We start from the raw sequence: 24393 nt of genomic DNA on the forward strand, positions 1-24393 counted from the left end.
TTTATAATTTTTTAATAGAATAAATAACAATTGTACTGTTTCAAAAATTGCTACTACTAAAATGTAAATTATTTTTGAAAAATCCATCATGGAATCAGTCAGAAGAACTCCAACACCTTCACCACATCATTTCACCACCCAAACGCACCCATTGAACTGTTTCAAAAAATTGCTATGAAACAAAATTAAATAAAACATAAATTACTTTTGAAAAATCTTTCATGGGATCAGTCAGAAAAATTCCAACTCTTTCTTCACATCATTTCACCATCCAAACGCACCCATTGAACTGTTTCAAAAATTGCTATCAAACAAAATTAAATAAAACATAAATTACTTTTGAAAAATCTTTCATGGGATCAGTCAGAAAAATTCCAACACTTTCTTTACATCATTTTACCATCCAAACGCACCCATTGAACTGTTTCAAAAATTGCTACCAAACAAAATTAAATAAAATACTAATTACTTTTAAAAAATCTTCCATAGGATCAGTCAGAAAAATTCCAACACTTTCTTCACATCATTTCACCATCCAAACGCATCCATTGAACTGTTTCAAAAATTGCAACCAAACAAAATTAAATAAAACATAAATTACTTTTGAAAAATCTTTCATGGGATCAGACAGAAAAATTCCAACACTTTCTTCACATCATTTCACCACCTAAACGCACCCAAGAGAGCACCAAACAACCCCCAAGAAACAACCAACCAACTCAAGAATCCTTCAACTCGACCAAACGCAAACTAAGAAGAACAATCGCCAAAACACGAATCCCTCGATCAGATCCCGCCAAAATCCATGGACGAATCGCAGCAACGTTCAGAACCCAGCGCATGTGCGTTGGCGACTCGACTCGAGGCGCCACGACGCCGGCGTCGCACGTCGTCGAGGGCAGCGCCGACGGCGGCTGTCCAAGAGCTGGGTAGTCGCAATCATGCCACCACCCTGACGCACGTCTCCGTCTCCACGGTGCGTGTACGTCGACGACGCAAACGGGTGAAGTGCGAGCGGAGTCTCGAAATCTCCAACGAGCCATCGCGACGTGAGCCTCCGCATAGAAATTCGTACGCGCGGTAACCGGAAGCGGAGGAACTCGTGGACGAACGAGTCCCAACGAGACGTCCGACGAGACCACAGTTAAACGTCGAGAGAGAGTTAAACGTCGAGAGAAAGACAGCGATCAAGAAGAGAGTACGAAGTGCGCGACAGAGGGACCCAACGATCGACGCGTCCACGGTGGGCATCTCGATGCAGCAGCGTCGAGACGCCTCGCGACGTCACGACTGTGCATCCTCTGATCGACGTTCTTCGAGCTCTTGAATTGGAGCACAAAAATCGTCTCAGTGAATCCTCTGAAAGACGTCCTTCGAGCTGCTGAAGAAGACTCAGAGATCGTCGCAGAATCCTCTGATCGACGTTTTTCAAGCTGCTGAAGAAAACTCTGAGATCGTCTCAGAATCTTCTGAAAGACGTTTTTCGAGCTGTTGAAGAAGCCTCAGAGATCGTCGCAGAATCCTCTGATCGACGGTTCTTCAAATTGCTGAGCAAAGCTCAGAGATCGTCGCAGAATCTTCTGAAAGACGTTCTTCGAGTTCTTGAAGAAGCCTCAGAGATCGTCGCAGTGAATCTTCTGATCGACGGTTCTACGAGCTGCTGAAGAAGGTTCAAAGATCGTCGCAGAATTTTCTGAAAGACGTTCTTCGAGTTCTTGAAGAAGCCTCAGAGATCGTCGCAGTGAATCTTCTGATCGACGGTTCTTCGAGCTGCTGAAGAAGGTTCAGAGATCGTCGCAGAATCCTCTGAAAGACGTTCTTGGAGCTGTTGAAGAAGGCCCAAAGATCATCGCAGTGAATCTTCTGATCGACGGTTCTTCGAGCTGCTGAAGAAGGCTCAGAGATCGTCGCAGAATCCTCTGAAAGACGTTCTTGGAGCTGTTGAAGAAGGTTCAGAGATCGTCGCAGAGAATTCTCTGATCAACGTTCTTCGAGTTGTTGAAGAAGGTTCAGAGATCGTGGTGAACAGTATCGACGGGGCTCGTGCGTTTGGTTGAGTGCGTGTGCTGGTGCCGCAGGGTTTGTTGCATGCGTGGACGCGGTGCCGCGCAGCTGCGAAGGTGCGCGCGGAGAAGTGTCGTGCGCGGTTTGTGTCCGCCGGCGTGCACGTGTGCGGACGGGAAACAAGGCTGTTCCTCGCCGTCTTCCGTTCGCCAATCGCTGGAGCAGTGCGTAGTGCCGCGTATCAGCATCGTGGAAAGCCGCACGTGTCTAAAATCGATCGTGAAATGGAGATTCGAGGCTTAACAGAGCACGCTTTGGTGTCGCGTGTGTCTTCGTCGAGGATCGAGACGAATTCCAGCTACTTCCGCCTCCTCTTGAACTGTGCGCGCGATTATGCGAGCGTTCTAACGCTCTGTGTTTTCTTAGCTGCTATTACTGCGTTTTTTTAGTCGTATTCGCGTCGATTTTGGTCGTTTTAAGTCGCATGAAATGGAAATTCGAGGCTTAACAGAGCACGCTTTGGTGTCGCGTGTGTCTTTGTCGAGGATCGAGACGAATTCCAGCTACTTCCGCCTCCTCTTGAACTGTGCGCGCGATTATGCGAGCGTTCTAACGCTCTGTGTTTTCTTAGCTGCTATTACTGCGTTTTTTTAGTCGTATTTGCGTCGATTTTGGTCGTTTTAGGTCGCAGATAGAGCTGGATAGAGTTATTTAGAAAAATCGAGGGTTAACAGCTTTCTATTTTTTTTTTTCTCGAATTCTAGTTGGATGTTGGTTAAGTCAGTAATTAGAGAGATTGGAGGTTCCTTGGTTATTCTTCAGCGTCTGTTCCCGCGTCACAGAACCGCGTGATCGCGAATGATACAGTGGCTATACATAGAGATTGGCATAATCAACGCATCGAGGCGATAATCGCAAACGCGCTTGATCCGCGACGAGGGTGCAGGGGCAGATTGAAAGAGGCATGCGTGGAACGAGGGCGTTCTCCTTCCAACATCTCCGCCAGAATCGCAGTTCTGATCGAATCGAGAGGAAGCAACGCTGGTGAACAGCGTCGAACTCGAGGGCAGAGGCAAAGAGAGACGCTGGACAGCGTCGAAGTTGGCACACGCAGAACGTCTCGATGGAAGAACGATCCTCTACCAGGAGTTATTTTAATAATGAGGGTGTACAGCCGCTTTGTGGCCTCTCCGCGTTTCCTCCTGGCTGGTTCGCCAGCCTGCGACCGCCTCAGGTGAACGCGTAATTATTTCTGCGTGCTGCGACGCGGCACACCACGCGGGACGATCGATTAATTGATTTTCGTTATATAAAACTAGCTGTGGCACGCGAACGAGCACCGAACCTCGAGGCCCTCCGCGTCGTGGCTCGCGATCAGCCACCCCTGCGCGAGACCACCCCCTTCGATACTCGACGCCTTCGCGAGATCGTTGACACGAGGCGAACGTGGTCGAACTGAACTGCAAAGGCCTAGTTTTCCGTGGAAATGTAACTCATCGACGTTATAGACGCCTATGCGCACCATCAAAAATGCAGTTCTGTGTGCAAACTATAGCTGAGATCGTCAGAGTTCATTCTTGGTCGATTCGAAACTTTATTCGCGTCCTCTTTCGAGTTTCATTGGATAAGAAACAACAGGTTGGGTGTTTTTTATCGAGTTTGGAATTTTGTTCGTTGACTCGTTCGTGGTTCGTCGTCCTCGCTACTTCTTTCGTAAACGTTCTTGTCTCTCGTGATATCAAAATAGCGTTCATCCTAGGTCGATTTGAAATTTCGTTCGTGGTTTCTTTAGTGTTTTATTGGATAAGAAATAACAGGTTGAGTGTTTTTTATTTAGTTTGGAATTTTGTTCGTTGACTCGTTCGTGGTTTGTCGTCCTCGCTACTTCTTTCGTAAACGTTCTTGTCTCTCGTGATAGCAAGATAAAGTTCATCCCTGGTCGATTCGAAATTTCGTGTTTTCTTCAGAGTTTTATTGGATAAAAAATAACAGGTTGGTTTCTTTTTTATTTAGTTTGGAATTTTGTTCGTCGACTCGTTCGTGGTTTGTCGTCCTCGCTGCTTCTTTCGTAAACGTTATTGTCTCTCGTGACATCAAGATTCTTTAGATAGAATTCGAAGATATATGTCGTCGAGTGTTTTCTAACTCGCCTTCGCGGCACGTCGATCGAAATCTTGTCACCCTGGCTCGATTATGCTCGAACTTATGTTTCCACTTTTCCCTTAACCCGGTGAAGATGAAATTTCTCGAGGTTACGGATCAGCCATTTTTCAATCCTCTGTTAAAAATGTATAATCGAAATATCACTTTCTGAGATTCAATCGTGAGTCATTCTATCTCTAATTTCTCGTTTTCTATTATTAATAAACGCGATATCGAAAATTCCTTTGGTACAATCGAAAGATACGTTATCGGGTGTCTCAAGAGCTCTGTCGCGAACCAATCGCTCGATATTACGATTGCATTATCCAATCACGATTTTGGTAGTCGATATCGCTGGTTCAGTGCTACCTAAATTCTTATTTCTTGTATTAGAAGTCGATTCGAGTGTCCTTGACTATTTTTTTGCTTTACAAGAAGAGAAATTTCGAGAGAGGATTTTATAAAATCGCAAACACCTTCCTCCTCGCGATAAAAACGTTTCAAAGATTTTGATAGTCGATATCTCTGGTTCAGTGCTACCAAAATTCTTACTTCTGCTATTAAAAATGTATTCGAGCGTCCTTGACTATTTTTTAGTTTTGCAAGAAAAGAAATTTCGATAGAGGATTTTATAAAATCGAAAACGCTTTTCTTCTCGCCATTCAAACGTTCTAAAGATTTTGGTAGTCGATATCTCTGGTTCAGTGCTACCAAAATTCTTACTTCTGCTATTAGAAATGTATTCGAGCGTCCTTGACTATTTTTTAGTTTTGCAAGAGGAGAAATTTCGAGAGAGGACTTCGTAAAATCGCAAACATCCAAACGTTCCAAAGATTTTGGTAGTCGATATCTCTGGTTCAGTGCTACCAAAATTCTTACTTCTGCTATTAGAAATGTATTCGAGCGTCCTTGACTACTTTTTGCTTTACAAGAAGAGAAATTTCGAGAGAAAACCTCGCAAAATCGCAAAGCCAGCGACATCGAACACCTTTTACAGCCCTGGCACCCTCGAGTGACCACGCGCACCGCGTATCAACGAATGCTAATTACGACCACGTCCGAGCGATGCGTTTCACTCGCGCGGACGGAGCTGACTCGCGTCAGCCGCGTTCGCAGATTCTATTTCTAAATATCATCCATTTTTATCTACACCAGGCCTCGGTACACGTGTTCTACGAGACGTCTGGCTAATCGGGAACACGCACACCGACGCAGCTTAGCCGCTGTCGATTCATCGACGAGCATCGTTAAAGCAACACCTCGCGAACGAATTTTTTTACTCGAGAACTTCGTTAATAACAGAATTCAAGACGACTCGTTTCTGTCGAGAGAGTCGCGATGTCGAGGATGGTTTCGTTACTTCGAGGAAATGGAGAGAGCGTTCCTCGCGCTAGTTTAATTAAGAGGCTCGAACGATTGTAGTTTTCGAGGGACAAGTTTCGTTTCGAATCGTGGATAGATGGTCGAATCGATGATATTGGTTTTCACTGCAGTTTCGAATTTGTTGCAGGGTTGACAAGCTGCAATGCTTGAATTAGAAGAGAGTGTATATACTATTTTGGAAATTGTTTTCTGAGGACCATCAAAATTACCGAATATGTTGTAATTTTGTTCAGGGACTTTCTGAGACTTGCAATCTACTGTTCTAGTTTTTTGGAATAATTAAGAGACGCTGCTAGATATTTCTAAAATTCCATTGCTTGAGACTTAAGGGTTGAACTGTCTTTTCTCTGTCTTCTAAAAAACTTGTACACTGATTTCAGAAGCCAATCAGTACCCAAACGATAATCATTTCTAAGGATGAGCAGAATCAAAAGATGAACCACTGAATACGTTCAAATTATCTTCAGAAACTTTTAGAGGCTCGCAATCTACTGTTCTAAATTTTTAGAATAATTAAAAGACGCTGCTAGATATTTTTAAAATTCCATTGCTTAACACTTAAGGGATGAACTGCATTTCTCTGTCTTTTAAAAGACTTTCAAAATTACGTATTCTCTCAAAGCGTCACAGTTTCACATAAAATCGACGCTACTCCTCGCCATTGTTCTCCACAGATTTCAGAATCCAATCAGTTCACCATTCGTTGGTCCCTAAAGCGTCGCAGTTTCACATAAAATCGACGCTACTCAGAATCCAATCAGTACCAAACGATAATCACTCCATCATTCGTTATCCTCGCGATCGAACGACATCAGCTGGTCATCAGCCCAACTATTTTCTCTTTCTCTTTTAGCAGCCTTCCAGGCATTTTCCAAGAGAACTACGTATACTTTTAAAGCGTCTCAGTTTCACATAAAATCGACGCTACTCCTCGCCATCGTTCTCCACAGATTTCAAAAACCAATCAGTACCCAAGCAATGATCAGTTCACACCATTCGTTGGTCCCTAAAGCGTCGCAGTTCCACACAAAATCGACGCTACTCCCCTCATCGTTCTCTACAGATTTCAGAATCCAATTGGTACCCAGCTAGACTTCCAGACTTTTCCCAAGAGAATTACGTGTACTTTCAAAGCGTCGCGGTTTCACATAAAATCGACGCCATTCCTCGCCATCGTTCTCCACAGATTTCAAAAACCAATCAGTATCCATCCACGATCAGTTCACCATTGGTTGGCCCCTAAAGCATCGCAGTTTCACACAAAATCGACGCTACTCCCCTCATCGTTCTCTACAGACTTCAAAAAACCAATCAGTATCCAACCAACGATCAGTTCACCATTCGTTATCCTCGCGATCGAACGACACCAGCTCGTCATCAGACCGCGCACCACCGATTTCCGTTGCGCTCGCGCGCACCTCGACTCCCTCCTATTTATAAACGGTTTGAACCCGGTCGCATTGGCGAACCTCTGCTCCGCTCTCGCAGCCGCCTCGTGGGCCGCAGGCGGCGTGGGGAACAATTCGCCACCCCATGGTAAAAATAGAAGCTGCCAGCCAGCTAGCCGAGTAAGCTCGAGGCTAGAGCACCGCTCTAGCATCGCTAGAGCGGACGACGGTTGAATACGGTCGTAGCCGCGGCCCAGCCAGCGCAACGCTCGCGAGACGGTCTCGAGCGTCGCGGCGACACCCTGGCGCCCTCGATGGCCATGAGGACCGCGTGCGAACACCGCGAGCAACGCCACGAACATCGCGACCGGGATCACGCGCTACCAAAGTGACCAATTCCTCCTCGAACTCGACTCCTCTCGATTGGAGAACAAACTACTTTGAAGCGTTATCAAACGAGAAGATAAAAATCGCGAGTGCGTGAATATCAGTGCTTCACCGTGGTTCATCTTCGAGTTTCAAGGGTGAACAGAGCCTCGACAAACTCCTCGAAGTCGTTCCACATTCCCTGGCCTGAACGGCAGCAGCGTTCGCCACGCGAAACACCGCGGAGTCTAGTGAATATTTTAAGCTCGAGAAGAGGCCGCACGTAGGAAGAGGCTGGTTGATTCACAGTGCTCTGTGTTCGCACGTAGGTGGACCAGCAGGAAGCCACCAGAATTTCGACTATCGTTCGTTTCTTCCTCTTCTTTTGCCGCTTTGTTCGCGCGGCTGTCCAAGTGGAGAACAGGGACAGCCGCCAAACGTGGACAGAGTCGCGAGAGTTAACGGTTTCTGGCTGGTTCTGAGTCGTATCTAGCAGTGTCTAGCGGGGTGCTCGAGGTTTTCGCGGCTTCGTTTGGCCGACTGGTGGATGGAGACGCGGACAGGGACAGGGATCGAGGGACGCGGGACCATACTGGCGAACAAGAGCGGAACGGAGACGGAACCGCGAGCTGGCGGCGGCGCGAGCGAGAGAGGCACACATTCCGAGCGGATCACGGATGCTTATAGAAGCGTTGCGTAACGGCGTCAGACGGACGGCGAAGCCGCGGCTGCTGTTGAGTTTCCGACAAGTTCGACGAAAAACCGTCCGCTGAGGCACCGTCCGAGCAAGATCGAACAGTGGTGGCTCGATCGTCGACGCGCGAGAGTAAACGCGGTTAACTGTGCCTCGATCTTCGATTCGAAGGGTGAGCAGGAAGGTTGTGCTGGTGTCGTGGCGCGAAACCAGTCGCAGGGTTCGCAGAGTCGTCCGCGAGTTCGACTGCGACCCCATTGACACAGTGCGTCCACGAGTGCGTCCACGCCTGTGCGTGTGGAGTCGCGAGGGTTCGTTAATATCGAGGGTTATAAGTCAAAGAGGAGGTGGAAGTGAGAGATCGAGGGCGATATAGGGTGTTAGTTGGAAACGGTGGATATCCTGGCGGGTGTATCGATTCCGTTTCAAGGGCAGCGCGTGCGGTCGACTCTCGAGGATCCACCTGGTGATCGTTCGCGACGATGTTTCTCGTTGGTGGTCCGACGAACGGCGACTAAAATTAACCCGTATCGAATCCTAGAGCGTGCTGCGTCTAGCCTCGGTTCGGTGCCGAATTTCGTATTTATAGACGGTACACAAAGGGAGGCGAAAAACCCGTATCCTTGACATCGAAAGTCCGATCGATCGCGCGCGTAGCTGCTCCTGTTCAGGGTTTCTCGCGGTGACGCCCTTCGAGGAGAGTCTCGACTCTCTCTGTCTGTCGTCTAACCTCGAAACTTTCTCCAGGACAGGCTCGAGCGAGCGATCGTCGCGACAGGTCTCGAAGGACTCCTCCTCGCGAGGCGATCGAAACGAGCGGCTTTCCAGGACGACTCTCGCGCGAAGCGTGACGGAGGATCGTAAGGGTTGTTGGGTGATCTTGCAGAGGCCGCGTGGGAGCCGCGTAGAAGACGCGCGGGAACGTGGAAGCCGGTGAGGATGACGGAGCAGCGACAGGCAGGTGGACGCGTGCGCGATTAACGGTTAATCACGACGACGACGACGACGACGACAACGAAGACGACGAAGACGACGAGGCGACGACGAGGAAGAAGAAGAGGAGGTGGTGGTGGAGCTGGTGGAGGATTGTGTCGAGGAGGGTGGCGTAGACGAAGAGAGCGCGCGAGAGATGCAGCAGCAGCCACAGTCTGGCCAGCAGTCAGGGGCGCCTAATGGGGTGGCAGGTGGTGCCCAGTTGCCTCAAACAGGTGGCATAAACTCGACGCAGGCTGGAGCGACGGGTACAGCCACGGCGGGGTCAAATCGCGCCCAAATCAGCGGCGGCAGATTCGACTTCGACGATGGCGGCACCTTCTGCGGCGGCTGGGAGGACGGCAAGGCGCACGGGCATGGAGTTTGCACTGGTCCAAAGGGCCAGGGCGCTTACTCTGGTAGCTGGCACTACGGGTTCGAGGTTTCCGGTGTCTACACCTGGCCTAGGTGAGAACGAACGTTCCTTATTCATTTCTGGCAGCCGCTCAATGGGCACTGTCGCCAGAAACCCGCTTCAACGCACCTCGAAGTGGCCATGTTGATGGCGACACGCTTTTCTTCCCTCTCTTGTTTCGCGAATATCGATTGTACTTCTTGTAACACGATGATATTCGTGTACTCTTTATTTCGCATTTTTTTTTTTTTTTAATTTGATTATTTGGATATTTGTGGCAACGCAGAAAAAGATATCGATATTGATTTTAATTTTTGATGAGAGTTGGGTACGTTGTGGTTGTAGTTTGGATGGACACTGTATTTTCTTGCCTCTCTTGTTTCGCGAATATCGGTTGTACTTTTTGGTAGTCGATTATATTGGTGTACTCCTTATTTTGCCTTTTTTTTGTTTAATTATTTGGATATTTTGTAGTAACCTTGTACTCTTTATTTTGCTTTTTTTTTATTTGATTATTTGGATATTTGTAGTAGCGTAGGAAACGTTTCTGAAGATATTGATATTAATTTTAATTTAGATAGGAGTTGGGTATTTTGTGGTTGTAATTTGGGTGGAGACTGTAACGATGTCTCTGTGTTTTTTATTTAATATTTACTAATGACGTAATTTTTTATACTTAGTAGTAACATAGGAAACGTTTCTAAAGATATTGATATTAATTTTAATTCAGATGAAAGTTGTGTATTTTCTGGTTGTCGATGTCTCTGTATTGGTTATCGTTTGCTTTGAGCCATTGAGAATCAATGTGAATCTAATTCGTGATTAACAGAATCATCCTTGACAGAGACCAATCTCTGCTACCCAATTTTATTTAATTATTTGAATATTTTGTAGCAACGTAGGAAACGTTTCTGAAGATATCGATATTAATTTTAATTTAGATGAGAATTGTGTATTTTCTGGTTGTCGATGTCTCTGTGTTGGTTACGGTTTGCTTTGAGCCATCGAGAGTCGATATAGATCTAATTCGTGATTAACGAAAGCGTCCTTGGCAGAGACCAATCTCTGCAACCCCATCGTCGAGGCTCTGCTCTTCAGAGTGCGTTGAAATAAAGATCTCGTGGTTGTTACTCGCTGTTCCGTTTCGATGGAATCGAGACTGTAAACAGAGATCGATGTAAATGGAGCCGGATTAGCCTCGTTAGTTCTCACTCGAGCGTGCACGCACGAGTGTCTCGAGGATGTTCCAGCGCGATGTCTCGAGCCCTTTGAATCGACTACTCTATCCGATGGACTAAATCTACTCGATCCGTAAGAGGATTAAAACAATTACTATTCGCTGAGAAAACACAGGCTGGATACGTCGAGGTGGTGCGTTCCTAAGTTCACGCGTGCTCCCCTTCGTCTTTAACGTCGGAAGTACCAACCAAAATCTCCATTATTCGTGCTAATTATCGCATGTACCTCTCTGCTTGGTATTCACCTTTATCGAAAGTAAATCGAAACGATAGATCTCAGAATATTCTGAAGAATCGAGGATCTTTGTTACGAATTTTAATAATTTAATTCATAGAATTTATATGATTAACTTCAATGACTAATTATCGCACACGTCCCTCTGCTTGGTATTCACCTTTATCGAAAGTAAATCGAAACGATAGATCTCAGAATATTCTGAAGAAACAAGGATATTTGTTACGAATTTTAATAATTTAATTCATAGAATTTCTATGATTAATTTCAAACGAGAAACCAGAAGTTTCGATTAGTAAATAGAAGAATCTCCATTATTCGTACTAATCATTACAAACACTTCTCTGCTTAGTATTATTTTCTTCTTTTCTTCTATATTTTATTCTCTGCTATATTCACCCTTATAAAAATTAAATCGACGCGATAGATCTCAAGAAACAACTACCTCTATCACGAATTTCAATAACTTTCAATTAAATTTAATTTATCGAATTTCTATTTATTAATTTAATTCTCTATCAAAGAAGTTCCTCTATCAAAATCAAAGACGATCGTTTATTAACTCTATCTACTCTTTGAAAGAGAAGAAATGCACAATTCTCGTATTGAAACATCCCAAAATCAAGAATGACAGTATTCACCCTTATAAAAAGAAAATTAACGCGATAGATCTCAAGAAACGAGTACCTCTATCACAAATTTCAATAACTTCCAATTAAATTTAATTTATCGAATTTCTATTTATTAATTTAATTCTCTATCAAAGAAGTTCTTCTATCAAAATCAAAGACGATCGTTTATTAACTCTATCTACTCTTTGAAATAGAAGAAATGCACAATTCTCGTATTGTAACACCCGAAAATCAAGAGTGACAGCACAGGGTGCGTTTTCATGAAGAAAGGGGGTGGCTTTGGGTGCCACGTTCGACTAGATTCGACTCCACTGACAGAAAACAGCTCTCGAACAGCGTGAATTCGAGATGAACGGGAAGAACCTTGACACGTATCCATGGTATATATACCTGAGCCAGGGCGGGAATCTCCCGATCCTGAAACTGTGTCACCGCGTGCAAGGACAACGAATCCGGGTCACTGGGATCCAAGCGGTTAGGACTTGGTTCACGGACACTCTGAACAATCGTTTCCCCGCGAATTCTCCAGGATTCTTAGCCACAGGATCGCACAGTGCACAATTAGTCCTCGATTATTCACAAAATTGCAAGAGTAACTCTTTCTCGAGCTAATTTTTCATTAATCTTCGTGTCAAATATACAATTCAATCTTAGATAATTGTAATGTCAACTTTCATCTGTTTTTTTAGACATTGTTTGAGCTGGATTTTGGTGATGAACGATGGTGTACAATTGATTTTTAATTTTTCTGAGTAATTTTATTTTAACGTTGTTTGGACGAATCGTTGCTGTCTTCTTCGAACTTCGTTCTTAAAGCGTCGAAATTTTGCTGATGAATGTTGGAATTGATGATGTTGAATTGATCTTTTATTTTTTTTGGGTAGTTGTAACGTTGTTTGGCCAAATCGTTGCTGTTTTCTTCAAGCTTCGTTCCTCCAGTATAAAAAAAAAATTTCCAGCTACATCTATGGTTGAAAATGGGCTAGATTTTGTTGATAAATATTAGAATTCATGATGTTCAATTAATCTTTTATTTTTCTGAGTAATTTTAACGTTGTTTGGACAAATCGTTGCTGTTTTTTTCAAGCTTCGATCCTCAAACTTTGAAAGGAAATTTCCAGCTACATCTATGGTTGAAAATGGGCTAGATTTTGCTGATGAATATTAGAATTGATGATGTTCAATTAATCTTTTATTTTTCTGAGTAATTTTAACGTTGTTTGGACAAATCGTTGCTGTTTTCTTCAAGCTTCGATTCTCAAACTTCGAAAGAAAATTTGCTGATGAATATTGGGATTGATGATGTTCAATTAATCTTTTATTTTCTTGGGTAACTTTAACGTCATTTGGCCAAATCGTTGCTGTCTTCTTCAAGCTTCGATTCTCAAACTTCGAAAGAAAATTTGCTCATGAATATTGGGATTGATGATGTTCCATTAATCTTCAATTTTTCTGAGTAACTTTAACGTTATTTGGCCAAATCGTTGCTGTCTTCTTCGAGCTTCGATTCTCAAATTTCGAAAGAAAATTTGCTGATGAATATTGAAATTGATGATGTTCCATTAATCTTCAATTTTTCTGAGTAACTTTAACGTTATTTGGCCAAATCGTTGCTGTCTTCTTCAAGCTTCGATTCTCGAACTTCGAAAGGAAATTTCCAGCTACATCTATGGTAGAAAATGGCAGAAAGCTTCCTCGATACGAGACCCAGAGACCTGGCGGTTGCTCGACTATATTTGAGCCGTCGATCGTTCCGGAAGAAATTCTGTCACGCGTCTTTAAATAGTCGGCGTGCATACGAGAAACCCGTGAATATAATTGTTATTAACGCGCGGCTGACACACGCGCCGTTCCAGGGAATTCGTATCGTGGGGAATTGACCCACATTTTTACGGTATTTTTAATACGCAGCCAGCGTTCATCAATGAGAGCCAGGGTGGGCAACCGCCCCGTGCACGGGATTACTATATTTAGAGCGTTATAGCGAGATCCACGGGAGACATCCGGTCGAGAATCGAGCAGCAATTCCGTTGGCGGGTCGAATAGTCGGATAATGGGTCACGTTGACGCGTCGATGCCACGAATTGCTCGATACCATCAACGAATATCAATTAATGGAACGCCTGAGCTATGCCAAATGTTTGGGTAGCTGGATGTCTGCTCGTCTCTGAGCTTGTCGAATTCCAATGGTTACAGAGGGCTTCTATTATGAATCTTGGATTTAATTGACTTCTTTGGGTGGAGTTGTTTCTCGAAAATTGCGAGGAATTTGAATAATTGAAGATTTTATGGGTTTGCAAGGGTGTTGTTGCTAGACTTTCTTGTAAGTGAGAGATGAGACGTCAGAGGGATTCTATTATGGATGTTGGACTGAATCGACTTTGTTTGGCTCGAGTTGTTTGTCGAAAATTGCGAGAAATCTGAGAATTGAGGAAATTTGAGTAATGGAAAATTATTTATATAGATTTGCAAGGGTTTTTGTTGCTGGATTTCTTTTAACTGAGAGATGAGACGTCAGAGGGATTCTAGTATGGATCTTGGACTGAATCGACTTTGTTTGGCTCGAGTTGTTCCTCGAAAATTGCGAGAAATCTGAGAATTGAGGAAATTTGAGTAATTAAAAATTTTATGGGTTTGCAAGGGTTGTCGTCGCTAAATTTCTTCTTCTGAGAGATGAGACGCCAGAGGGATTCTATTATGAATCTTTTTGGATTGAATCTACTTCCTTGGCTCGAGTTGTTCCTCGAAAATTGCGAGAAATCTGAGAATTGAGAAAATTTGAGTAATTGAAAATTTTATGGGTTTGCAAGGGTGTTGTTCCTAGATTTCTTCTTCCGAAAGATGAGACGTCGATGAATTTGAAGGTTGATGAGCGTTTCTTTGATATCTCTTGTAGTTTCCTTTGAGATGTGAATTGCAAAAGGGTGAATTTGATTTGGAGAAGGATAATTGCGAAAGAACGAATCTCATTTGCGAAAACGTAAATTCGATTTTCAATCCTGCGAATTTAAAGTGAGAATACCATATATTAAAACTAAGACATAAGAAAATTCCACGTTGAAACGAAGGAAACAAATGTTTTCATTTGTCCATGCAAATCGATCAAACGCATTAACCAACCATGTACCAATTACGCGAGCACGTCGAAAATTCCACAGTGCCATAAAAAAAGATCGCTACAAAAGATCGAGTCACGATCGTATCCACAAAACAAGCGTCACGCACCTCGAACAGGTACCCAACAGACCCTAATACCACATACTCGCCCTCTGAACAGTTCCCTACTAATCGTTCCATTTATTCGCAGACACTCATTACCATAAAATAATAGGAATTACCGTCAGATCGAATTAGCAACAGCCAGACTCAGTCGCGAGCCATCTCTCACCCTCCACGCTTTTTAATAAAACGCATTCCTCGCGTCAGAACCGAGTTAGTCATCCGCGGCTACAGTGACGCTGACCTTATTCCTCTGCGTTCCTGTTGTCACGATTTTAAACGTGTCTCCCCTTCTTCGTGCAATTAAACGGATCTCTCTTTGCATTCCATCAGAATCTACTCTTCTCGTCTCATTCCAACAATATAGAAAACCACAGGATAATTCACGAAAATCGTCGATTAATTACTAAAAATGAAAACAAGTGCGAGAATCGTTAATCGTTCGTTAAAATCACCACGATGTGGTTGTTGCAGGCTTTTTTGAACATCGCAATGAGTAATTAGCGGATATTAAGGACTCCTCCAATGCGAGTGCACGCTTCTTTTAAACGTTACAGAAAACCACAGGATAATTCACGAAGATCGTCGATTAATTACTAAGAATGAAAACAAGTGCGAGAGTGGTTGCTGCAGGCTTTTTTAACCACCACGTCGGGCAATTAGCGGATATTAAAGACTCCTCCAATGCGAGTGCACGCTTCTTTTAAACGTTACAGAAAACCACAGGATAATTCACGAAGATCGTCGATTAATTACTAAGAATGAAAATAAAGTGTGAGAATCGTTAATCGTTCGTTAAAATTACGTAGACGTGGTTGTTGCAGGCTTTTTTGATGATCGCAATGGGCAATTAACGGATATTAAGGACTCCTCCAATGCGAGTGCACGCTTCTTTTAATATCCGCGCTCCAACTCGATCAAAGTCCGCTGGAAGAAAATAGAGAAGGGAGGGGGAAAAATGTGGGAGATGGAAAAAGAGAGAAAAGAGGAACGGAACGAGTATCTGGGCCGTGCGATTCCGTCGTTTCGTTTCCGTTCGAACTGGGGCAAGGTCTTCGAGTCGAGCTGCGTTTCTCCTAGGGTTGAACGATAAATCGTGCTCCTGCGCTGCGCCTGATGATGAGCCAGCTCGAGCTGCTCGACGATGAAACGATTTTGGCCAATTATGCTTGTCCGTTGCTCTTCGTAAAGAGATCGAGTTTATTCGTTTGTTTTGTTTTTTTTTCTTTTTTCTTCTTTTTTTTCTTGGGCAAACGATTGTCGTGAATCATGCGATGGGGCTTTAAATATCTCTGAAGTGATGAGTCGTCGGGTGAGTGGCGTTTGGTTGACGAGGAACTGGATTGGGGTAGGTTTTTGCTTCACTTCTGGTGCGATTTTTGAAGCTTTCTTGAAGGATTTATGGCGTCATTTCTTCTTGGAATTTCTATTATTTTTCTCAGATTATTTTAATTGGTGCGTTCTTTGCAAAACTTTGTTGAACGATAAATGGCGTCGAGGGTTGTGTATTTCTTTTTTTCTTGGAATTTCAATTATTTCTCTCAGATCATTTGAATTTCTTTGCAAAACTTTCTTGAACAATATATGGCGTCGAGAGTTGCGTATTTCTTTTCTTCTTGAAATTTCGATTATTTCTCTCTGACCATTTGAATTGGTGCGTTGTTTGCAAAACATTGTTAAACGTTAAATGGCGTTGAGGGTTAAATATTTCTTTTCTTCTTGAAATTTCAATAATTTCTCTCAGATCATTTGATTTGATGCGTTTTTTGCAAAGCTTTCTTGAACGATATATTGCGTCGTGGGTTAAATATTTCTTTTTTTCTTGAAATTTCAATTATTTCTCTCAGATCTATAATAATCAATAACTCCATTATTTGTTTCAGAATAAATTTGACAAATAACTATTATTAATTTTGCGATTCATATATATCAGTCTGAGCCAAGAATTTCTTCTCGTCTGGACTAATAGAAAAAGTGCTTTCAGAATAAACAGAAACATCCCAGCGACTTAGCCAAGTGTACTGCAAATGCTGCAAAATACGACCAAGAGTTTGATGTATCTCAGTTTCTGGCTAGATAAACAAGCTAACCCTTAATTGAAATCGCAGCGATGACTCACGGTCGATTAAAAAACCCTGGCTACTTACTCGACGGTACTTTGCATACACCGCAAACTTTTTATCCGCCTCGACGCTTTCACCGCGTTTTTAATACCTTAGTAAACAGAAACGTTTCCTACGCTCTCAGAAATCGCTTTAATACAATCTCGATGAGACGTATTGACTGCGATAGATAATTAATCGCTATTATCTTCGAGGTTGTAAAAAACGAATTAAGAAAGAATGTTTATTGACTTTGTTCGTGAAGAGATCATTTTTGTGTGCGTGCTTCCATTTATAAAAAAAAAATTAGGATAAGTAATTTATAGTTAGTTTCACTGTGAATTGAAGAATTTATGGAATTGTAGGGAAATTTCTTTCTTTCGCAAAAAAAGGGATCACAGGTGATTTAAAAAATTGAGTAACTAAGATCTGAAGAGCTTTTTAATCAGGTTATGACAGAGTCGAGGGTGTGGAGCATGCAAATTTCTCTTTAAGCAATATCAAACCATCAACGATGTCGAATTTCAGCAGATCTGTGCCTAATCGCAGAGAAATCTCTCTTTCTCAAAAAAAAAAAAAAAAATCACAGTTGATCCAAAAGATCGAGTAACCAATATCTGAAGAGTTTCTTTAATTAGATCATGTCAAAGTCGAGAGTCTCAAGCATGTAACGTTTTCTTTAAACAATATCAAACCATCAAGGATGTCAAATTTCAGCGGGTCTATACCCAAAAGTAGAGAAATCTCTCTCTTTCTAAAAAAAAAAGGGATCACAAATAATGCAAAATATTGAGTAACTAAGATCTAAAAAGTTTCTTTAATCAGATCATGTCAAAGTCGAGAATATCAAGCATGCAACTTTCCCTTTAAACAATATCAAACCATTAACAATGTCGAATTTCAGCGGGTCTGTACTCAAAAGTAGAGAAATCCCTCTCTTTCTTAAAAAAAAAAAGAAAATCACAGTAAATTCCAAAAATTGAGTAACCAAAATCTGAAGAATTTCTTGAATTAAATCACGTCAAAGTCAAGAATATCAAACACACAACTTCCTCTCCAAACAATACCTCTCTAAATCATCTGAAAAATGTGAAATTTCAGCGGGTCAGTTTACGAGGGCCAATGGCAGAACGGCAAGCGTCACGGTCTGGGCATGGAGACCCGCGGACGGTGGATATATCGCGGCGAATGGACTCAGGGCTACAAGGGTCGATACGGTGTCAGACAGTCGACCACGTCCACGGCGAGGTACGAGGGCACGTGGGCGAGCGGCCTCCAGGATGGCTACGGTTCAGAGACCTACGCGGACACTGGTGAGTCCTACTTTCCTATCGCGCGTTTTCGTACCCGAGCTCACCGATATTTCCAGTCCCTTTTCCACCCTCTTGCGAGCGTGCGAAAAATTACAAATGTAAGCTTGCAAGAATATGAAAATAACATAACTATGTTATTACACATATGAAGTTTGATAGTCACCCCTCGAAAGCAAAGGGGTAACAAAAAATTTTAAAGTTAAGCTTGCAAAAATATAAAAGTAACATAACTGTATTGTTACACATACGAAGACTGATAATTCTCCCTTGAACGCAAAGACGTAACGAAAAATTGAAACGTAAGCTTGCAAACATAAGAAAATAACATAACTATATTATTACACGTATGAAGTTTGATGGTCGTCTTTCGAACGCAAAAGATTAACGAAAAATTTAAAACTTAAGCTTGCAAAAATATAAAAGTAACATAACTATATTATTACACATAGGAAGACTCATGATTCTCCCTTGAACGCAAAGGGGTAACGAAAAATTAAAAATGTAAGCTTGCAAAAATATGAAAATAGCCTAACGATATTATTACACATATGAAGACTAATAGTCACCTCTCAAGCACAAAGTGTTAACGAAAAATTTAAAACTTAAGCTTGCAAAAATATAAAAGTAACATAACTATATTATCACACATAGGAGGACTCATGATTGTCCCTCGAACGCAAAGGGGTAACGAAAAATTAAAAATGTAAGCTTGCAAAAATATGAAAATAGCCTAACGATATTATTACACATAGGAAGACTCATGATTGTCCCTCGAACGCAAAGGGGTAACGAAAAATTTGAAATGCAAGCTTGCAAAAATATGAAATTAACATAACTATATTATTACACGTACGAAGACTGATAATTGTCCCTCAAACGCAAAGGGGTAACGAAAAATTAAAAACGTAAGCTTGTAAAAATATAAAAGTAACATAACTATATTATTACACATATGAAGACACATAATTGTCCCTCGAACGCAAAGGGGTAACGAAAAATTGAAAATGTAAGCTTGTAAAAATATGAAATTAACATAACTATATTATTACACATACGAAGACTGATAATTGTCCCTCAAACGCAAAGGGGTAACGAAAAATTAAAAATGTAAGCTTGCAAAAATATGAAAATAGCTTAACGATATTATTACACATATGAAGTTTGATAGTCACCCCTCGAAAGCAAAGGGGTAACAAAAAATTTAAAACGTAAGCTTGTAAAAATATAAAAGTAACATAACTATATTATTACACATACGAAGACTGATAATTGTCCCTCAAACGCAAAGGGGTAACGAAAAATTAAAAATGTAAGCTTGCGAAAATATGAAAATAGCCTAACGATATTATTACACATACGAAGTTTGATAGTCACCCCTCGAAAGCAAAGGGGTAACAAAAAATTTAGCCTCCAGAATGGCTACGGTTCAGAGACCCACGCGGACACTGGTGAGTCCTACTTTCGCATCGCGCGTTTTCGTACCCGAGCTCACCGATATTTCCAGTCCCTTTTCCACCCTGTTGCGAGCGCGCGTCCCACGCGCGGCCACGATAAACAGAGTTCAACGTCTCTGTGGGCGGACGCTGTTCATTTTACATTTTTTTTGCTCTTTCTCGATGCAATATCGCGTTCGTTTGTCGCATCGCGGTTTTTCATGACTGCTGTTTTAAGGGACACGCTGAAAGGGATTAATGGAGAATCGTATCGAGTATTGTAGTGGCAAAGGGAATCGCGAGGGTTGGTGAGTGAACTGGAATTAATAATGTCGATGAATGAGTGGCGGTTCGTTTGAGAGATCTACGTTTCATTGGAGAATCTGTGGTTTGTTTGTAATATTGTAGCAAAGAATTCTTTTGAGATTTCGATTATTAATAACGTCGACGAATGAGTAAGAAGTTAATTTGAAAAAATCTACGTTTTATTGAAGAATCCATGTTCTGTCTTTGAAAATTGAGAGATCTATGTCTCATTGGAGAATTTATGCTTTGTTAATAATATTGTAGCAAGGAATTCTTTTGAGATTTCAATTATTAATAACGTCGACGAATGAGTAAGAAGTTAATTTGAAAAAATCTACGTTTTATTGAAGAATCCATGTTCTGTCTTTGGAAATTCAGAGATCTACGTTTCATTAGACAATCTATGCTGATTTGTTAATAATACTGTAGCAAAGAATTCTTTTGAGATCTGAGTTATTAGTAACATCAACGAAAGAATCGAAAGTTAATTTAAAAAATCTTAGGCTCTTGCCAAAGTTTCTGTCTTTGGAAATTGAGATTAAGTAGAATGAAACGAGTAATACTGGCGGTCTGACTCATGACGGACCCAATCTCCTGCAGATCGAGAGAAGACGCGAATTTTGCAGTAAGAGAGGCCAGTTAGATGTCGAATGCGAACGAAATAAAGCTGTCGCGAACAGATCAAAAGTAGACGACGCGTGTACCAAACGTCGATGCGATTCGTGGGAGTCTTCGTCAATTTCAGGTGACAGAACGCGAGTCCTCGACGCGACGCTCGATCGGATCGATCGACTCGAACCTGTCGATACCTCGACGATCTTTGCTCACGTTTGAACAGAGTGGTTCGAATAATTTCGTCGATAAGCGGTTCGATTGTCGATCCCTTTTACGTGGAAAATCGGAAACGCTGCCAATTTGGACCATCGTCCTGTCTGTCTGAGTCTGTTTCATCCGATTTGCAATTGATAAATCGAGAAACTCGAGATTTTTTGTCGAATTACCTTTCGTTTCGTGAATTTGTGATTTTATTGGATGCTTTGGTTGGTTTTTTTTGGTCTGATTTCAGCTGCTAATTTCGACCATCTGAGCCTGTTTCATCCGATTTGTAATTGATAAACCGAGAAACTCAGAATTTTTTGTTCAATTATCTTTCGTTTCGAGAATTTGTGACTTTATTGGATGCTCTGATTAGTTTTGTTCGATCTGATTTCGACCATCTGAGTCTGTGTCATCCGATTTGTAATTGATAAACCAAGAAACTTAGAATTCTTTGTTGAATTATCTTTCGTTTCGAGAATGTGTGATTTTATTGGATGCTTTGGTTGGTTTTTCTTGGTCTGATTTCGATTCATTTGAATTCGAGGTTGCATTGGAGGATGAGAAACGTTGGAGTTTAAAAAAAAAGGATTAGCGCGAGTAAACGTTTAATTTGAATTAACGTCGCGTGTTCTCCGGTTGCGTGCGACGATTGTGCGTGTCCCGTTACCAAGTAGTATCTCGACCACCATAATTCCAACCCCTGATGGCATTCCTCTGCGTGGACGTCGCGTCGTGCCTCGAGTCGACGTTTTAAGGTCACGTGCCATCGAAATCGTACATAAGTCTCGACTAATTATACGAACCAGGGGAACTGATTGATTTTAACCAACTCTACGAATTTCTCAACTTACATTGTAACTTTTCTTCGAGAAGAAATGATCTTTCTGATTTTAATCTAATTTACATTATAACTTTTCTTCAGGAATTTTTTACGCTCGAAATTAACTTAAAGAGACGTAACGAGAAATTAAAGTATAAGCTTGCAAGAATATGAAAATAGTCTAACTATATTATTACACATACGAAGACTGATAATTCTCTCTTGAACGCAAAGGGTTAACGAAAAATTGAAAATGTAGGCTTGAAAAAATATAAAAATAATATAACTATATCATTACACATACGAAGACTGATAGTCACCCCTCAAACGCAAAGGGTTGACCAGAAATTTAAAACTTAAGCTTGCAAAAATATAAAAGCTGGCATAACTAAATTATTACACGTACGAAGTCTGATAATTGTCCCTCGAATGCAAAGGGGTAACGAAAAATTAAAAATGTAAGCTTGCAAAAATATGAAAATAGTCTAACTACATTACTACACATACGAAGACTGATAGTCACATCTCAAGCGCAAAGGGTTAATCACCCTCTCACGAATCTAGTCTAACAAATAAAATTGACACCATTTACACCTAACTTATTCTTCTTTTTGTAATTTTATTATACACGCTAATTTTGAAAAACGGAAAGAAGCAACGAGAAACGAGCAGGAGACCCTCGATTAGCGGATCTAAATTTCGCCAACGTATCCAAGGCGACTTTCGCCTGGTTCTCTGGCGAAGGTCCGCGGGCACGGAAGCGCGAGGAAGAAAAAGTCGCGTGTTCGTCGTTGAAATAAATAACCGTGTCCCTATTCCGCGTTTTCGCCGTGTTCATTTAATATTTAACGCGTTCTCGCGCACGCGTCCCTCCGATCCATGGCGAACGCGAGGCGTCGCGGTCCTCCGTCCTCGGTGCTCGTAAAGCAACTTTTAGATTGGCCACGATAAAATCGTTCTGACTCACACCCCAACTATTTTCCACCGAGTCGACCTCGATTCTCGTACGCACACGCAGAGTAAGAGACTCTAGAAAAAAGAATATCAAAATCGTGGCCAACGCAGATCGAATACTTCCGGCGAACTTGCGAGAAGCGAGGAGTATCGTCTGATCAATTGAAATTTAATTCGAATTATTCTGCAGTCGTAGTCAGAGGCAAAAGTTACATTTTTAAATTGCGATTAATGCAATTTTATTTCGTCGTACGAATACAAGTTAACAAGAAGGTAAAATAGAGTTTCAAGAAGATGGACACTTAGAACGTAAGAAACGCGTGGCATCGCAGATTTTTCGAAAAAGAGTGAATCGTTCAAGGAAAAAACCAAGCATCGTCGATTTTGCGTAACTTATCAACTTCCAGGGAACTTGCAAAAAGCAAAGCATCATCTGATTAATTAAAATTCAATTCGAATTAATCTGCAGCCAGGAACAAAAGGTTACCTTTTTAAATTGCAATTAACGCAATTTTATTTCGTCATACAAATACAAAGTTAACAAGAAACTAAAATGGAGTTTCAAGAAGATGGTGGTTTCATGAAACGTACAAAGTGCGTGGCATCGCAGATTTTTCGCAAAAGAGTGAATCGTTCAAGGAAAAAACCAAGCATCGTCGATTTTGCGTAACTTATCAACTTCCAGGGAACTTGCAAGAAGCAAAGCATCATCTGATTGATTAAAATTCAATTCGAATTAATCTGGAATCATACTCAGAAGCAAAATTTACCTTTTTAAATTGCAATTACTGCAATTTTATATCGTCACACGAATACAAAGTTAACAAGAAACTAAAGTGGAGTTTCAAGAAGATGGTGGTTTCATGAAACGTGCAAAGTGCGTGGCATCGCAGATTTTTCGAAAAAGAGTGAATCGTTCAAGGTAAAGACGAAGCATCGTCGATTTTTCGTAAAACCTGTGCCAGCAAAATTGAAAATTTCTACGTTCACCCCAGCGAGCGTAATGGCAGGAGTAGCCGCGTTCTCAGCTCGTATCGAAAAAACGTCAGGCTGTCGCCCGTCGCCAGCGGCAAAGAAAAACATTCCACCCGTGGATGGTTTATTATGTCGGTGGGAAATAGCAACGCGGTTCAAAGGATCCATTAAGATCACAACTAGATAGCGTACGGAATTAGAGGAGTGATTCAGTGACGACAATAAATCACGGTAAACCGCGTCCATATAGCTGAACGAAGGTTTATTAAACGGATACAGTGATCCAACGCTTTATCTTGTCCACTGAAAATAACTGCTCCGAATTATCGACGGATTCGGCTCAGTAATGCACTGAACGTTCCATCCACAGCCTTCCTCGTCGTTTAGATCAATTTCTCGTTCGATCTTTGGGCGTTTCAGACTTCAGAAGTCACGAAGAAACAAAAAAAGAACAGAGAGCAATCGAAGAATCGATAAAAACTGAAACAGAGGCACAGAAAAGAAGAAAAGAACGCGAAGAAGGAGCAATCTCGATGGAAGAAACGAAAGGGTGAAACAGTTGGAAGAAAATGAATTTCTCGTTCGATCTTTTGGCATTTCAGACTTTACAAGTCACGAAGAAACAAAAGAAGAACAGAGAGCAATCTAAGAATCGATAAAAACTGAAACAGAGGCACAGAAAAGAAGAAAATAACGCGAAGAAGGAGAAATCTCGATGGAAGAAACGAAAGGGTGAAACAGTTGGAAGAAAATCAATTTCTCGTTCGATCTTTTGGCATTTCAGACTTTACAAGTCACGAAGAAACAAAAGAAGAAAAGAAAACAATCGAAGAATCGATAAAAACTGAAACAGAGGCAGAGAAAAGAAGAAAAGAACGCGGAGAAGGAGCAATCTCGATGGAAGAAACGAAAGGGTGAAACAGTTGGAAGAAAAAAAGTAAGACGAACGAGGGTTGAGCGTGGAATGAAATCGCGAGGCTGCA

General features: G+C 41.8%; 2 protein-coding genes across 2 annotated transcripts in view; one reads left to right on the forward strand and one right to left on the reverse strand.

The window, feature by feature from the left end:
• Positions 1 to 24393, reverse strand: part of LOC143431344 (cytochrome b5) — a 56343-nt gene that overhangs the window by 8455 nt on the left and 23495 nt on the right. The window contains exon 3 of the mRNA XM_076908011.1: positions 23392 to 23458. Coding sequence (XP_076764126.1) covers positions 23392 to 23458 — 67 coding nt within the window. The remainder of the gene's footprint in view (positions 1 to 23391; positions 23459 to 24393) is intronic.
• Positions 8030 to 24393, forward strand: part of LOC143431330 (uncharacterized) — a 57662-nt gene continuing 41298 nt past the window's right edge. Inside the window, exons 1-3 of the mRNA XM_076907976.1 lie at positions 8030 to 8149; positions 8864 to 9417; positions 17892 to 18103. Coding sequence (XP_076764091.1) covers positions 9107 to 9417; positions 17892 to 18103 — 523 coding nt within the window. The 5' untranslated portion in view covers positions 8030 to 8149; positions 8864 to 9106. The remainder of the gene's footprint in view (positions 8150 to 8863; positions 9418 to 17891; positions 18104 to 24393) is intronic.

Source organism: Xylocopa sonorina, chromosome 17 (assembly GCF_050948175.1).
Source record: "Xylocopa sonorina isolate GNS202 chromosome 17, iyXylSono1_principal, whole genome shotgun sequence".
NCBI classification, from domain to species: domain Eukaryota; kingdom Metazoa; phylum Arthropoda; class Insecta; order Hymenoptera; family Apidae; genus Xylocopa; species Xylocopa sonorina.